Genomic DNA, 16618 nt, shown 5'->3' on the forward strand with positions numbered 1-16618 from the left:
TTCTGGACAGCTAGCACGACAGGAAATTTAAGTCAGCATTATCTTGGGTTTTGCATATCATGGCCTCATGCTGTATTACTGTGGGTGATTTGCTATGCACGGAGTTCAAAGCATTCGGGCTTGGTTCAACCCAGCCATGGCAGTGGGAGCTGATGTCACATGAAAGAGCATATGGATTAATAAATATGTGGAGAAATAATAAATATGTGTAGAGTGCCTGCAAAAGGAGGAGGTAACTGCAGCATCAGACTAACACAGTTCTGTGCTCATTGCACAAGCTCTGGCGTGCCCTCGATCAGAGAGTCCAGCTGCATTACTTCTGTGCGTCGCAGAAGTGACCTCGGCATCAAGAAAGGCGCTGGCTGGGCACGCTCGCTGGCTTCTTTGCAGAGGAGACACGGCAGGAGCCGATGATCTAGGCTCACGTTAGTTCGGAGATAAAGGAAGAGAGAGGGGGTTCTGGTAAGGCTTCTAACAAGTTTATTGTCAGAAGTTTAGCAATCAGAACATGGAAGTGATCACAATGGCACCCGGAGGCTTTTCCCTCAGTTTTATAGGGGGTTTGAAAACCCCAGTGAAAGGGGAAAACAATCAATGAGGTACGAGCCAGGGGGAGGATACAATGTAACAAGACCTCTCAGAGTGGGGGGGGGACCGAGAGGCGGGAGGTACAACAAAGAACCAGAGAACAACTGAGTAACTGAGAATTTTCCCCAACAGGGAAAGGCAGTTTGGGCCCAGGCACAGCCCAGGGGGGATGCGGCTTAAGCTTCTGAGCTGCCCATTGACCCACCATCCGAGTCTGTGTCTTGGGGAAACTAGATCCACGGGAGGACTTGGGATTGATTGGCATCTTGCCACTCCAGCCCCACAGTGGTCTGGGTCATAGCAACATCAGACCGTATATCCCCCAGGAGATTTGTCCCTCTGTGTCTAATTCTAAGTATTTTCTGTCTCTGTAAAGTTTCCAAATGGCTGAAAAAGCTGGGAGGGCTCATTTTTATCATCATTTCTCCTCCAGGTTATTAGTTCAGAAGACAAGATGTCCAGTTCAGATCCCTAATTCTGTCCCCTCAGTGCACTGCCTGAGTTACAAGGACATGAATTTACGGTCTGTGAAGTATCTCTTCACTGCTGCATCACTGCTGCTGCCAGTGAGGCAGGATCTCACCGAACAAGCAATGGCTTCAGTAGCATCTTCCATGTCACTCTGGACAATGAAAGCCTTTTTGGGAGGGCTGTGCACGGCCCACAGGCGTGGGTCAGTATCACTGATGTGGTCTGTGGTGCTCAACAGCACCTACTTGATCCCACTGGAAGGAGGGGACATTGCCCATACCAGTCCTATAAAGTGATTTGCATGGGTGACTTTGATCCGACTTCAGGATGAGGAACATCCTGAGGGAGGAGTGTTACTACAGTCCTGTGCTATGTACCTAACGCAGCCTACCCTGTAGCTTGTAGGCATGGTGTGGGCCAGAATGGCTTTGGAGTAAGGGGCTGTGCTGGCAGATTGGTGCAGCCAAGGCTGGTACTGTCTTGTGAGCTCCACTTGGCTGTTTCTGCTTTGGTCAAGCACCTGCCTTGGTCACCCCCTCACTACCACTAACCTTAGACAAAGAGTGAGAACAGGCTGCAAGATTGCTGCTGTGTATTCCCTGATAAAGCAGGTCTGTTGTAATGGTTAGCAAAGAAAGGCTCATAAAGATCCAAATCAATTTTGACTAAAGCAACATGACATTTTAGAGGACTGGCTGTGCCTTCTTATCTATTTTTTTTTAAAGCCTTCATTGCAGCTTATGCAAAGAATAAGAAACTCATGGTAAAAAGAGGAATTTTTTGCTTCCCTGAAGTACAGTGTTTCCCTAGGTTGTCCAAACTATTCCAGGTTTCTTCTTGTTACATAGCTATCACTACTGAAATTCTGCTATATTATCTGGCCACTCTTGGTATTTCTGTGTCAATATTTACATTACCTGATTAATTTAATTCCATTATATGCTAATTAAATGACAGAAAAACAACTCACTTGATGCTGCAAAGCACACCAGTGTATTCTGGATTTTAACCCAAGCTGTGGATGAATCACAGCACACAGCAGATAGTCATTGCTAAATTTCTGAGTACAAAGATGTATTGTGTGACTCACTCACTGTGTCTCTCCTACCATTATAAACTCTGAGAGCACTTGATGAATAACAGAGAGGCAAGAATGAATTCATCCATGCTTTACTCTGTAACCATCTTTTATAAATACTGAGACAAATTCTGCCTCCAGATACACGCAGCTCGCATTGAAGTCTGCCCACTGTATTTATTTTTAAAGATAAAAGCACTTCTGTTATTTTCACTGGGGACTTCTGTGACACAGTCCATTGTGAGGATGTGAATATCCTTCCTCAAGAGCTTCAAGTGAAGCAGGGAGTGTCTACCTGGAACCAGGAAGGACACTTCAGGGATAATAGCTACCAAATTGCAGTGGTGGAATATAACCACTGAATTTGTCCCAGTGATTTTCAGAGCCACATTCCCTACACCTGGCTCTTTCATAGCCCTCCCTGTCCTGCTGTGTCTCTGGGCTCCTCTCATGGGTGTCCCAGGGGCTGAACTGGTGAAGCTGGTGGGCAGGTTCTTGCTGCTCCTGGGTCTCACTCAGCTTGAAAGCACACTGCGTTGGTGAGGAAAGCCTTGAGTTAGGGCTTGGGCTTTTTCTTTGGTTGTTTTTTGCGGCGTTTTTGTGTTTTTTTCCTGAGCTTCCCCAAAGGACATAAATGAGAATTGTCTCCCTTTTTTCCCCAGAACAGGATTTTTTCTGTCTTCAGATCCCAAATGTTGGTGGCTTTGGGTGTGTGCTGCTCATTCCTGTAAAAAGGGAGGTCCCGTGGCCTCACGTTTTGGAAAGCTTCTGATCAGAAAATGTACTCTAGTATCATGCAGTAAACAGATCTAGAGGCAGAGGTATATTTTTTTTGTTTGTAGAAGGGGGTGTTTGCCCATCTTGAGCTGTTCTTTGTAATGACACCATCAGCTCTCCTGGTATGATGTGAGATGGCTGCATTAAAGCTCTGTCTGGACATGCAGAATGTCTCCCTGTTGAGTCTCCCATCAGGGTAAAGGAGGTGGGGAAAGAAAAGGGATATGGAGTGTGTTTACTCCTTTCTTACTTATGGTTGACTGAGGCATGTGATACTGCTCAGCCCATCATTGTCATTACAGCTCAAAGGAAAACCTGGACTGCAAGTTTCACCTGCTCCTTCAGTCTTTAATGCAGTTAGTTACCTCCAGGGAATTATGCTGGATCAGGGGAAGAGTGGGTAGAGCACTTTCTAAAGCAACATGATTTCACCATGAGGCAAAAGAGTTTTTAGTCCTTTTTGGTATGGAACTCCAGTTTGAGTTATGTATTGTGAATGAAATCTAATTTTGTGATTCACTATGGTTTTTTAAAAATCTGAAGTAGCTCTGAAAGCCATTATTATTAAATTATAATATCAGATCAGAAAGAGGCCAAATTATCAATTATGAATGATTATCTGGCAAATAACAATAGCCTTTTCTCATGTTTAGAGGTTTTCTTTGAACTGACCTGACATTATGGAAACCTGTTTCTTTCTATGGTTTGTTTTTTGTTAAATGTCTTGAAAATATGTACTATCCAGTTTGTGCTGCCTTTTCTAGACTGCTCAGCCTCTGTGATATGTGGCTGCTTGACTGCATTCTGCTCACTGCTTTTATGTTTTTTTTCTTCCGGGGAAAAAAAGAGGTGGCAAGTCCTTTTGGAAGAGGCCCGCTGGTTTTCACTTCTAAGTAGCTAAATCAGGGCAGGTCACCTTCTCCTCTCCAGCGGCTACGTTATCATAAAAACACGATTATGATTTATTGCCTCCTAGGTTTACATGTTGAGGAGCTACTGCTGCATTTATCTGTGAGGAATAGCCAAGTGCTGTGGCTTATGCAGTGGCTTCTTTCCTTGCTTGAACAAATGAGAGCCAACTAACAGGAGTGAAATATGTGTGAAGTAGCACATAATGATTCATTTTATTTCTGTACAAATACTGATAGTCAAAAGAGAATGTAAGTGCTTATGTGAGAAACAAACTGTTCCCCATGTACTGTTCTGGACAAAAGGGAATGTGTGTGAATGTTCACAGAACAGCAAGTGAGGGGATTTAACAGCATTTAAGTGAGGGTCAAACAGCATGGGTGTTCAGGAACCCAGTGCACATTCCCAAATCTGGCTTCTGTCACAACAAGCAGCAGATTGCATGTGCTGGAGAGGCCACATCACCTTGTGCTTCTGTGCCTGACAAGCACCCCCTCGGTGCAACTTCAGCAGCAGCTTCACTTGTAGCAGTTGTGGCATTCTTCCTTTATTGCCCTGGGATGGTGTTGTGGCACTGTGATGACAGATTCATTTCTTGTTAATTGGGTTGATATTTTAACTGTAATTAATGAGTTAAAATCAGATTATTGAATGGGCAGCTGTCAAGAAAATGGTGCTAATAATTGCAAGGCATGTGAGAGTCAGGGAAGACTTGACCCATAATTTTTACTTCAGGTGGTTTCTTTTGGGTTTAAATCAGTTCACTCACAGCTGAGAAAAACACAGTGAGATGCTTCTTTCCTCTGCCAGACATGAATTTACCAGCAACACTGCTAGTGACATGCTTGTGCTGACAGTCAGGGACATGGTCACCCATTTGGAACTGATCTCTTCTGCTCATGTCATTACAGGCCAAGTGGTGAAGACAAGGAGCCATGGCCGAGGATAGGAAAGATGAAGCCAAGGCACCGCACTGGACTTCAGGTCAGCTAACAGAGGCTTCTTCACACACACACTCACCTGAAATTAAGGATCAGGGTGGCGCAAGTGCCGGACTGGTCAGAAGTGCCAATGGATTTTCCTACCAAGAGGATGAGGAGCTGAGGCTGGGCAGCCATGAGCAGCCAGTGACATATGCTCAGACCAAAGAGAATGGGATCAACGGAGAGTTGTCATCGGGGAACAGGGAGACTGCAGGTAATGCATCTCGATGCCCTGCTGCAGAGCACAGGGCTCCAAAGACCTCTGGGTATTTCTCCAAGGGGAAATGTTAGGTGGAGTCAAGCATGCCCTGGGGCATGGGGGAGCTGACAGGAGGGTGTATGTGCTTTGGAAGGGCTTTAGCTCTTCACTGCAAGAGCTACATCTTCACCCAGGCTTACACAGGTCATACGTACTCAGGATTCTGGGCAGTGCTCTGAGAAGGCTTCAGGAAAGGCATAACCATGCCTTAGTGCATCTTTGTAACTGGGACAGGGTTACCTGTCAAGGGATGCGACAACAGACTGGTGCAAAGCAGCTGCTCAGGTCTTCTGGGCTATGAGGGAGTAGGAAACTGCCCAACAGTTGTGCATGGATGGCTTGTGCATTTGTGTGTGCAAGAAAGATGGATTCTCCTGTTACTGCTCACAAGTAACAACACCTTCTTGAAACCATGTACTATTTGCATAAGCAAGGTATTGCTCTTTCTGACAGGGAACACCACAGTTCAGTGTCAGCATTTATTCATTCTTGCCCAGCCATATTTTGCTGGATGCTCTCTGGGATTTTGTCTATTTGTAAACTATGTAAGGTTTTTAGAATTCAGCTTGTTATTTGCAGAAAAAAAAAGAAGAGTGTGACTGTGTCAAAATGAAATATGCAAAGCAAGTTTCCTATTTTAGAAGTAAATGCTACTTATCTTTGTGCAGAGTTCCCACTCCAAACCCCAAAAGCACAGTGCAAGAAGAATTTCTCTTGTATAGACACAACTGCCCTTGATGCATCCGTTCATGCATGCTAAAGAGATCTTTCTAGTAATGTTTTGTTGGCTGTTGACAGCATTTGGAGATGCTATCCATAACTTCTCAGCAGCTGGAGAATTTTAAGGGTCCTGGACCATACAGTCATTTCATAAGCAATTGTGCTGGAAATGGAGATCTCTGCTAAAAGTAAATGTGTTTATATTTTAAGTCTCTTCTTGCAGATTGGCTTTCAAATTTTGGCTAAGGTAAAAGAAATCATGTGTGAGCATTCAGGTGAACACAGTGTGGATGATTGGGGAGATGATAACAAGGTCTTGTCTCTTTGCTGTAACCCAACTTTATGCTATGTTTAGCCAGCAAATAAGCAGGGGGGGTGAGATGCTGTAGTTCTTAGCAGTGAGGAGACTGAGTACATTTCTCATCTTTGCCACAGATTTGTCACTTCATGTTGGACAAGTTTCCCTATACATATGGAAAAGCGGGGATAACTTTAAAGGATGAAGAGGAATTTCCTATCCTTAGAAAGGGAGGAGAGAAATGCTTTTCTCAGGCTCTTTCAAACTCAGCATCTGAGTGCTGGTCAGAGAGAGATCCGAACATTTAATTAAGTTTGCAGCTAATGAGTGACAGGAGGAAGGAAACCACTGCTGGCCATCAGCAGGCATTATAGTAATGCCTTTTCATGTCCCTTTTCAAGGCAAGTGGTTAAAAGCAGAACAAGACAAAATGAGGAAGCATGTTCTAGGGCATGCAGTAGTGATGGACACACATTTGCTGAAGGAACAAGATTACTCTTGATCCAGGTGAAGTTTGCTTCAGTCACCACTGTGTGGCCTTATTTCTTCCTTCCTTGCTGTTTTCTCACTGTCTGCTCAGACTCTAAGATCTCTGGTGTGGAGACTTACTGTTGATAAGCTTTTGTTTGGGAGTCTTAATATAGCTTATCTCATGATATCTTTGTCCTTGAGTACTGGAAAAATCCGTAGAACTGCTTGCCTTCGTGCCTGAATTCCTAGCTCTCTGAAAACTTGTGCACTGCACGCTCACACTCTGGCTAAGCCCACATTTAATTAATGCAACGTAAGCCATCCTAGGATACTTAAGATATGTGTTTTTCAATATTTTTTCTCTTTTTGAAGGAGAAACCAGTTGGCAACTTACTGTAGTGATAGAAAGGGACCAGAGTGTCTATTGCCACTTTTACTAGTATTTACTTAGCTGGATGTGCCTAATGCAATGTGAGGCAGGACTTCTAGATTTTTGGTGTTCAATTCAGAGTTTGATCTTGAAATCAGAATTGTTATTCACAACAAAATTTAGTCATCTTTGCTGCGTTTGTCTGCTTGCAGATTGTAACTTCAGTGTGGTGTTGCATCAAGTAGGGTTTTTAAATACCACTCTGATACACATAATTGCCAATAATGTGAATCCTTTAATCATTTGTCGTACCTTACTGACTCCAAACAACTGAGCAGAAAATGCACAGGAAGCCAAGGTCAATGGAGATAATTAAGCCAAGCTGTGGGTTTGAGTAGACGTACAGGGATTTTATTTTCTCTGGTACAAGTCCAGCACTGTAGCCTAGGAAAATCTTTGGCTTCTCAGCCTTCATGTTGGAGTCTGTAAATCCCCAGCAACTGCAACAACCAGCTCATGCACAGCAGAGCACTAGTTTGAACAGGGTTTTCCCAGGCAGCTGTGTGTCTCCCAATCCCTGGTGTATTTTGAGGTGTTTCGCCTAAGGAAGGGCTGCTGCATCTGACTGACCCAGGAGCTGAGATTTAGCCACAAAATGGCCCTCTCCTAGGAAGAGGTGTTCTGTAGCAGGGCGATAGACCCTTCAAGGCACAGCAAAGCAGCAGGACACCCATTCTCAGGGCTTGTGCTGTAAAATCAGAGGTCTGTATGTTAAGGGAAAAGTTAGGATAAGGCCACCGGGACAAACGCATCTTATGCCAACACTGATGCAGAGGCAAGGGATGATAATGGGGGAGGAAGTAACAGTTCTTCCCAAAACGCATCCAATCCATCACTACAAGTGACATTTTTAGGTTTGCACAGTTAAAATGTGCCTTTGTGTATATATGTCTCTCTCTCTCTCTCTCAGCGTCTGTCTAAAGAGTTACTGAGCCTGACCTCAATTTTTGGAATCCTCTGAATCTGGCTGTTGTATTGCGTTTGATTGATCTGTGTCAGTATGATGCTGGTAATGGCTGCATTATGGAGACACATCGATGCCTTCCTTTCAAATGGACCGATAGGAATGTGGGAGGGTGCACAGAGCTGTGGACAGGGCAGCCTCAGGGCCTGATCCAGCAGCCACCAAAGTCAAAGGCAGATATGTGCAGGTGAATAGGCCAGGTTTTTTGGCATAGCCCACAGGAAGCTATTAGGGGTGTGATACAAGTGTGGGTGGTAAAGCACCTATTGTATGCATTTTGTGGCTATAAATTCATATAAGTACTTGGGCTACCCCTGGCAGACCAGCTGCACTTCTGCCAGCACAAATCCCATGCTGTTCTGGAGGTGCTCCTGAAGACACCTTGCCTTTGGTGCAGTCTGCAGCATCCCACAACCTGAGACCACCGAGTTTCAATGTGTTCTCCCTGTTTCATGACTGTCCATGTCCCTTTTCACTTGCACACACAGAGCATCTTTGGTGAGGACCATGGAATTATAAAGAGCGGAGAATGAGATCTGTAGGTTTTGTCAAGCCAAACATTTTCATGTCATGTGAAATGTGTGATGCAAAGGGATGTGATAGTGTAATCCTCAGAAACTCACTCTGAAGTAGGCTGACAAGGAAAGCTTTGGATTGGACCCCATGGTAGAGCACGGGATGTGTCTGACTTGCAGTGAAACACGGGAGTGGCAGCCTTTTATTTGCTCACTGGAAAGTTGTGGTCAGCTAACTGGGAGGAAGCTGTGAGGAGGAGTACAGATGCGCTGCAGCATTCTCTGGGAACCAGCAATTCAACATAATCCATTTTATTTGAATTGCAAGAACATCAAGCTGCAAAGGTTTGGCTTTTTACACTTAATATGCATCTATTTTTTCAGTAATGTAGTAACTAACCAGTCAAATTTATATAATTAGGGATAATAGTGGTGAACATTGTGAAGCATCTTCTACAATATGTCTTTATATACAGTGACTCAACTGATTGAGTGCTTTCTTCATTATATGCCAAATTCAGGTTTGGAATTGGAGGGGGTTTGGACTACCCGCACTGTTACTTGATGAATTATTTTTTTGACAGATGAAGGGAAAGCATTTCCTGAAATCCTATTACCAGAGCCTCAGGACAGTGTCTGTGTCCTGGTGTCAGACAATGTTGAGGGCAGTAACATGTCACACCAGAGTGACAAAACTTAGCCCTTCATTAACTGGCAGGGAAGCCAAACCATGTGGGATGCAAAGGGACTGTGGTAAAATGTAGCAGGTTCAGATTGCTGACATGGCACAGCAATCCAACTGCAGGTTGGGCACTTTTGGCTCTGGAGTCACGAGGAAGGTGGATAAGAGGCAGTCCATGACCAGATCCATGAGAGAGGCTGGAATTTGTGGTGGCTGGGGGAACACAGACACTGGTGTGTGTTAGTCTGTAAGTGAACCAGAGAGAGCCCTAGACCTGTGAAGAGGAATGAAGAAGTGGCAGTATTGAGCTGAGGGAGGAGTAAGGGGCTGAGGAATGTGGGGGAACAGACTCAGCAGCAGGAGAGCTGGTGAGATGGAGGCTGTGAGGGAGCAAAGCAGGGGTGGGAAGAGGCAGGGAAAGAAGGAAAATTGTAAGATAAGCTAAGGACGATAGAAAAAGATCCGATTTTATCTCCTTATCCAGAGACAAACCAGCTTTTGTGTGATGGTAGATACTACTAGCCCAGAAAGGAGGGGATTCAGACAGCAGGAAACAACTGAAGAGAAAACTAGGGAGGGACAAACCACATTGCAACCTGGAATGTAATTTATCCTAATTCAGCCCTTTGTTTCAGGCTTTGTTCAGCTGGACTAAATGGGTATCTGGAACAGACTTTATTCCTCTGACCATCTTTTAAACAAGCATATTTCTACAAGGTGCATGGAATGTGAGCCTGAAAGACTGCCCTGTCATAGCAAGTAGTGCTTGAGCAGAGTCCCTTTGGGATAGCTATGCAAAAAAAGACCAGCATGCTGAAGGCAGGAATTGTGCTTGTTTCAGCCTCCTGCTGTGTGTCAAGGAAACAGTCTGTATCCCATTGTCTTCCATAGGCTTGCCTTACAGTAGCCAGTCTTCAGGTAAAGAGGATCTTGTTCACAGCCCTCATCAGCACAGCACTGTTAGAAAACCACCATGGTGCTTAGTTGTGTGGGCTGAGGGCCCTCAGTCCCTCTGAACTAGGCCTGGAGCTGCAATGGAGCAGAATGGCAGCACAGTATTTGGGGTCACTAAATGCAACAGCCTCTCCAGGCTGAAATGCACTGAGTCATAGCCTGGTCCCCTGGTGTGCTAATGATTTGTTCCCTCATCTAGTGACATCTGATTTGATCTCCTTTTCCTTTCTCTCTCTCTTGCTGTACAAGTGGTAATGATGGCACTGGCAGTAGACATAGAAACAGGTCTTCTTTGTTTGGAGGCCTTTTCAGTCTTTCTTTCCAACAGGACTCCTTTTATCAGAGCTTTCCTTTTCTTTTGGCTGTTTGCACTGGCTGTCCTGCTGCTGCCCAAGTCCTTCTAGAGTTAGTAAGCCCTCCCGCCCCCCGATAAGCCCTGAATGCCTGTTTCCCAAAGGAGCCTCCCAGCCTTGTTGTCAAATGTGCATTTTCAGCAAGCAGCATGTCTTGAGCAATGCAGACAAAATGCACAGAAGGGTGTAAAACCAGTGACATTCAGAGCTGAATGTGACTGCTGGGTTTGTTTTATTTCTGTTACTTATTTTAAAGAGTTGGAAGAAGGTATCTTACCATGTCAATGATGGCTCCTATGGGAAAGAAGCTGCTAATTAGGCATTTTGATCTCCCTCCCTTTGCCCAGGAAATGTGGCAGTAATTACTGTACACCATCATCTCTGCCAGTTTAGATACAGGCGAACATACCAGGCGTCTGAAACTTTTCTTCTCTGTGTTAAGTGTAGTACAAGTGTCATTTTCTGGGACATATAGACATATTCAAATTATGTTGCTGAAGACAGTGAAGGTGGGGGCAACCCACTCTGGGGCACTTGTAGAAAATGCTGGGGTTTTTACCATTCTCTGTTAACCTTGCTATAAAGATCTTTTGCAGTTGTTCTGCAGAGGACCGGGAATGAAGGCATAGAAATTCTATCTTTTCACATTCCCTACCTACAGCTATCTTCTCCCTGACTGTAAAATATTCAATAATTACTATATAGACCAGTCTCTGTGGGTTTTCCTGTGGCTGGCCTATCAGTCAATCCGGTAAGACGTTGTTTTTTGTCCAGGCATAACCTCTGTGAGGGGCTGGCTCTGCCCTCCCACGTCATCTTGGGGCTTCAGAAATCAGTCAGTGATTGACATGTATTGGTAGGAGCTTGGAGGGTCTGGCACAGTTGTGGGCAGAATGCAAAAATTACTGCCTGAAAGGGAGTAGGATGAGGTAACCTGGTGTGCAGGTGCTGTTGGTTCCCATGGCTGGGAGTCATACACATAGAGAACATCAGCCATAAGTCTCTTTTATCTTTGAGCTTTTCTGGGAGTGTGTGGTTCAGATTTGCTTTTGAAAACCAGGTGCAGTAACACCATTAGAGCCAACTGCTGCATTTGTGCCACATCAGTGTTGCATCTGGCCAAGAGCAGGCATCAACCAGCCATTTGCTCTGGGCTCCCTGTTGGTGTTTCAATTCACTTTAGTGGTTTTTTGTTACAATACAAGCATTGCAAAAGTAGCTGTGCTTCCTTAAGAAGCAATAGCAGAATTCCTGTGTTGTCTTGGCAACCAGCGCTTACTTGGTGCTGTCAGAAAATGTAATTGATAACCTCAGAGATGTAACAAGGAAGAAGGCTGGGATACGGATGAAGCATCTTTCATAACATGTTCCAGCCACACCATAGTTTAGACTGTATGCCATAAGCTCTGTTTGTCAAAGTTGCCTTTTGAAAACATCTGCAGCCCTTCTTGGGGGACTGCTGTAGCCAGGAGAGTTATTTCTGCTGAACCTGTCAAATATGGAATGCATTCTGGGAGTTTCATTTTGCCTTGTCTCTGCTTCTTATGTTTGCCTCTGCCCTCCCTCCCCACCATCCATGTTTAAGTACCTGTTCTAATGAGGGCTGTAAATGCAGACTTTGCTGTTTCTGTTGGTCAGATCTTGACCATCCAGCAGTGGCTTTAGCGGAGTGACTGGTGGGGCAGTTGTGCCCAGAAGACACATTTTAGTTTGTGGCCTGTTCTGCTGGAGTCCTTTTCAGTTTTCAAAGTCTGTGGTAGGAGACAGCTTGTGCATTTATAAATTACATAAAGTAGACAGGACTTGTAAAAGCCAGGAGACAAGGTACAAGGGTGGAAAGAGCTACCCCAGGTCAACCAGGAGGTCTGTGCAGGTGGAGCCATGGACACGTGGCCCAGCAATGTGCAGGACTGTGTGGCACCTTGTCTTGGTTTGAAAGACAGGTGTCTGCTAAGGAAGGCAGAAGCCTCCCTTGGAATGGCAGATGTAACCCCTTTTCCTCCGAGTTATTATAATTTTGAAATCAAGGGCTTTTGGGCAAAGATGTGGAAAACAGGAATAACAGTTCTTTACTATTATATATATAACCAGTCAAACAAACAACAATAACTATGGCAGTAACAGCAAACAATCACAAACCCAGTGCCAGCCTTCTCGGCTGTCAGGCCCTTTCCCCTCGGGTGCAGTTCCGCTCACAGCCGGCAGGGGCGCTGGTGGCTCCCGGTGAGCAGGGCAGGTGCAATGGTTCCCCCGCGGCTGCAGGGGGCGCTCCGGAGCGAGCTCGGGGAGCACGCGGCACCGGTGGTCTGGGGTCCCGGGGAAGGATGGGACAAAGGAGCTTCACAAACCCCTGGGCAGCTGGCCCCGGTGTCCAGCCAGGCCCTCGGGAACAGCAGGCTGGAACAGCAGGGACGAGCACAAATCCCGGGTGGCAGACCTGATATATCCAAGCGGGGAACCCCCCCGGAGATCTGGGCAGGCAGGGTGAGCACGGCTACAACGTAGCGAATGCTCGAAGCAGCAGCGGGGCAGGGCAGCCAGGGCCCGGCCTCCAGCGGGGCAGGGAAGGCGGCTTTGGGATCCCGGTGTTGTTTCCAGCAGAAAGAAAAGCGGCCGGAGAAGAAGCAGCGGCTCCTCTCTCTCCCAACGAGGAGAGCGAACTAACCACACACCCAGGGGAAACAAAAGGAGCAGCCAGGTCTTTTGTTTTCTCTTAAGCACCCAGCGATTTATTGTCTTAGTAACAGAATGGGGGAAAATTCCTTTAACAGGAAAAAAACTAGACCTCTTAAAACCCCAACACACCTCCCCTCAGTCTTCTGCCTTCTGGGCTGGCCTCAGCTCTGCCCCTTGAGACAGGTAGAGATGGGGCACTTCAAAGGCTCATTCCTATTGTGTTTAAAGGGTCTATCATGGTCTCCATCATCATGATGGCATCATAAAGGACTTTCAGAAACACTGGGCAATATTTGGCACTGAGCAGAGGTCTCTGTAATTGCAGCTGGAAGGTGGTATTGCTGGGGACTGTGCCAGCATATAATCTTTCATTCCAGTTTTGATCTGAGGGCAGGAAGATTTGGAAGAAGGTTCATTACTAAACAACAGAGCCTTGTTTTGCAGGCACACCCCTACTCTTGTTTCAGGCAGAGCTGAAATGGTATCTTCTCCAAAGTCACCTTGAAAGGGAAACAGCAGGTTCTTACATGATGGCATGGGATGTGCTGGTGTCCATTGCTGGCCCCATTTCGAGGTCCCATGACCTGTGTCTGGAGGTGTGGTCATTAACCCGCTCAGCCCTGCACTTCGCAAATCCTTTCTTCCCGTTTTTCCATTGTGGAAGCTCAGGTGTTTGGTTTATGCACTTTCCAGCCCAGGCTAAGGAAAGCCCAGGACAAGGCATCCCCAGGTCTGCCTGATGGGGGCAAGTCCTGCCAGCACACAGGCTGAACATCAGCCCTTCCACACCCACCGGCCACAGGTTTAACCTTTGATGGAGAGGAGGTAGGTGCCATAACATCTCTCACAGAAATGAGAGTCACACAAAGTCTGCTGCTCCTGGCAAGGAGTGTCAGGCTTGCTGATTCCTTTTTTTTTTCTGTTGCCATGCCAACACAGCCCTGCTTAAAGTGAGATCTCTTTTTAAGCTCTACTGACAGAAAGTATGTAGCCTGGGAGCTTATTTAGCATTCAGGAGTGCACGGGCGCCCTGTGACGTCTGTGAGCCACAGCCAGGCTGGCTGACAAAGGAAAGGAGGATTTAGTTTTTTTCCTCTTTTCCTCTAGCATTTGCTTCTCAAGGTTAAAGGAGATAGGGAAGAGACTGCGAGCACTTTGTGATTGGGACCTCACTCTGTAGTCCTCACTGAGGCACAACTTTCATGGAAATTAAAAGAAAATATTACTTTGGGGTATATTTTCTGTACAAAGTACAAGAGAGATATATATGCAAATTCCTTGATTCAACTAACCATGATGAGCTACTCTGTATTAAAATTGGAAAGCAAAGGCAATCTGGGCTTTAATTTGAGTTAGAAACTCAAAGGAAATAGTAGAAGGAAGCAAGGGACAACTCCCTGTCATTGTCTTTCATGCTGTTTTAATCTGTGAGGTTACAATATAGAGAAGAAACCATCTCCTCTCTTGCTGTATTCATATCCTGGGTAAGGACAGCAAAACTTAGTGTGTACTGGTGTTTTCGTTACAGTTTTTTGTTCTGTGGAGTTGCTACTGGTAGATTAAGTGCTCACTTTAAATTCAATCCTTCTAATGATAATAACAGATTTGCTTGCCTTTGCCAGCTGAAGAGATGGAAGCTAGCACAAAATAGTTGGCATTAGCTGGCAGATGAGCACTGATGATCCAGTGCCTATCCCTACCAACAGCTGATCTGGAAATTCAAAGACAAGACTCAAAGTTAGATGTCTGTGTGATGGTGTTTACGCTGTCATTTGTTGTTTGGGAGATTCTGAGCAAAACATTTACATTTTCTCTGCTGTTTCACAGACTGACTACAGAGCACCGTGGTGCTTGGAAAACCTCTTCTGAAGCGATGATTTAGAAATGCAATTTTGGTTGTTTCTTGGGGTTTTGTTAGTACTGAGGCATTCCTCATGATATGCAAAAAGTGCAGGAAACTCAAGGCACCTCAGCTGTGTACATTAGATCATGGGAGTGAGCCCTTCTCCTGTGTGTGGAAAACAACTGTTCAAAACTTTAGTTTTAGTTCCATGCAGTATATGGAAAATAACTGAGACATATCATTAGCTCCAGGGCAGGAAAACCTCTTAGCTGCTTCCTAGAAAGTCATTTCACTCAGGACTGAGAAGATTAATGGAAATCAGTTTTACTTGGAGGCACTGTGTATTTTGGGAGGGGAAAATAAACCCCAGGTACTTTGCCTTTTGTTCCTATTTCTTTCCTTGAGACTAATTCATAATGATATATGATCAGTTTGGTACAGCTTCTAGCAACCCATATAGCTTATGGCAGTTAGGATAAAACTGATTTACAGTCTGGTCCTCTGCCTGTGTATCTGGCCAGACAGATACTTCTGCTCTTTTTTATGAATCTATCAGCCGCCAGTGCTGTGTAGATGTGGCAGTCTTGCTGACATACTCAAACTGTTTTCATCCACAGCCTTACACCACATATAGATGGAGGGAATAGGATGAGGATACAGAGACAAGGGAATAGGATTCAGTGGTGACTATTGCTTTTTTACCCCAAGTTCAGAGTATGTGCCACATCTAGAGTAACTCAGCCTGCACAGGTTGTTGGTGAGCTGAAACTAATCCCTAGCTGTTCCTGTGTATGAGTTGCTTTCTCTTTCCTTTCCCTGTCATCCTTTCTCTCTATTTAAGAATATTCCATCCTTCTCAACAATTGCTCTGTCGGCTCTTCCTTCTCTTTCTCCTTTCTCACTTATTTTGTCTGCCTTTTTTCCCCCTCTTGATCTCCATATGTGCTTCCAGCTTTATCCCAGCCAGCCAGTGTAGCTCCTCTGTGACCTGGAATTTCCACAACTGCTCCTGCTTTTCAGTACACTTAGGAGCTCAGCCTCTGGATGCAGCTCTCTTGGAGGCTGCAGTGCCCCCAGCCCTGGTCTCAGCTCTCCCCTCAGCAGCTGGACATATCCAGCATCATGGCTGCAGAAGCTTGCAGGTGTTCAAGTGCCCAGGGAAGATAGCTTTGGCAGAAGTGGAATTGGTAGTTCAGAAGGTCACTGAACCATAGAATGGTTTGGGTGGGAAGGGGTCTTAAAGCTCATCTCATTCCAATCCCATGCCATGGGCAGGGACACCTTCCACTAGACCAGGTTGCTCCAAGCCCTGTCCAACCTGACCTTGGACACTTCCAGGGATAGGGCAGCCACAGCTTCTCTGGGCAGCCTGTGCCAGTGGACTGATGGGCACTGAAGATGCCCTGAGGGCTTTTATGTGCATCTCTCACATTTTCCTTATTCAAGAGTAGGTGCACATTTCTCTTTCTTAATCACATTGCACACATAGAGGTGTGAGCTGGTAGTCTCCAAGAGTGGGCAGGCAGTGGGTGGGAATGGGCTGTGTGAGCATTTGGGGATGAGTCCTGGTCAGAGGCAAGACTCCCTTCAGCTGGGGCAGTACCAGAAAAGAGGGTGAGAGATGGGAGAACTGCTGAGCTTGGCTGA

General features: G+C 45.6%; 1 protein-coding gene across 50 annotated transcripts in view; it reads left to right on the forward strand.

The window, feature by feature from the left end:
• The window catches only part of MAP2 (microtubule associated protein 2), a 246983-nt gene that overhangs the window by 168014 nt on the left and 62351 nt on the right, over positions 1-16618 (forward strand). For 49 of the 50 annotated variants that reach the window (XR_011152198.1, XM_069021825.1, XM_069021827.1 and 46 more), the window contains one exon: positions 4735-5020. Coding sequence is in view for 49 of the 50 variants with exons in the window: in XM_069021825.1 (XP_068877926.1) it covers positions 4759-5020 (262 nt within the window). In the remaining variant the exon portion in view is untranslated. The remainder of the gene's footprint in view (positions 1-4734; positions 5021-16618) is intronic. The other variant, XM_069021849.1, reaches the window with a different exon arrangement.

Source organism: Aphelocoma coerulescens, chromosome 7 (assembly GCF_041296385.1).
Source record: "Aphelocoma coerulescens isolate FSJ_1873_10779 chromosome 7, UR_Acoe_1.0, whole genome shotgun sequence".
Lineage (NCBI taxonomy): Eukaryota > Metazoa > Chordata > Aves > Passeriformes > Corvidae > Aphelocoma > Aphelocoma coerulescens.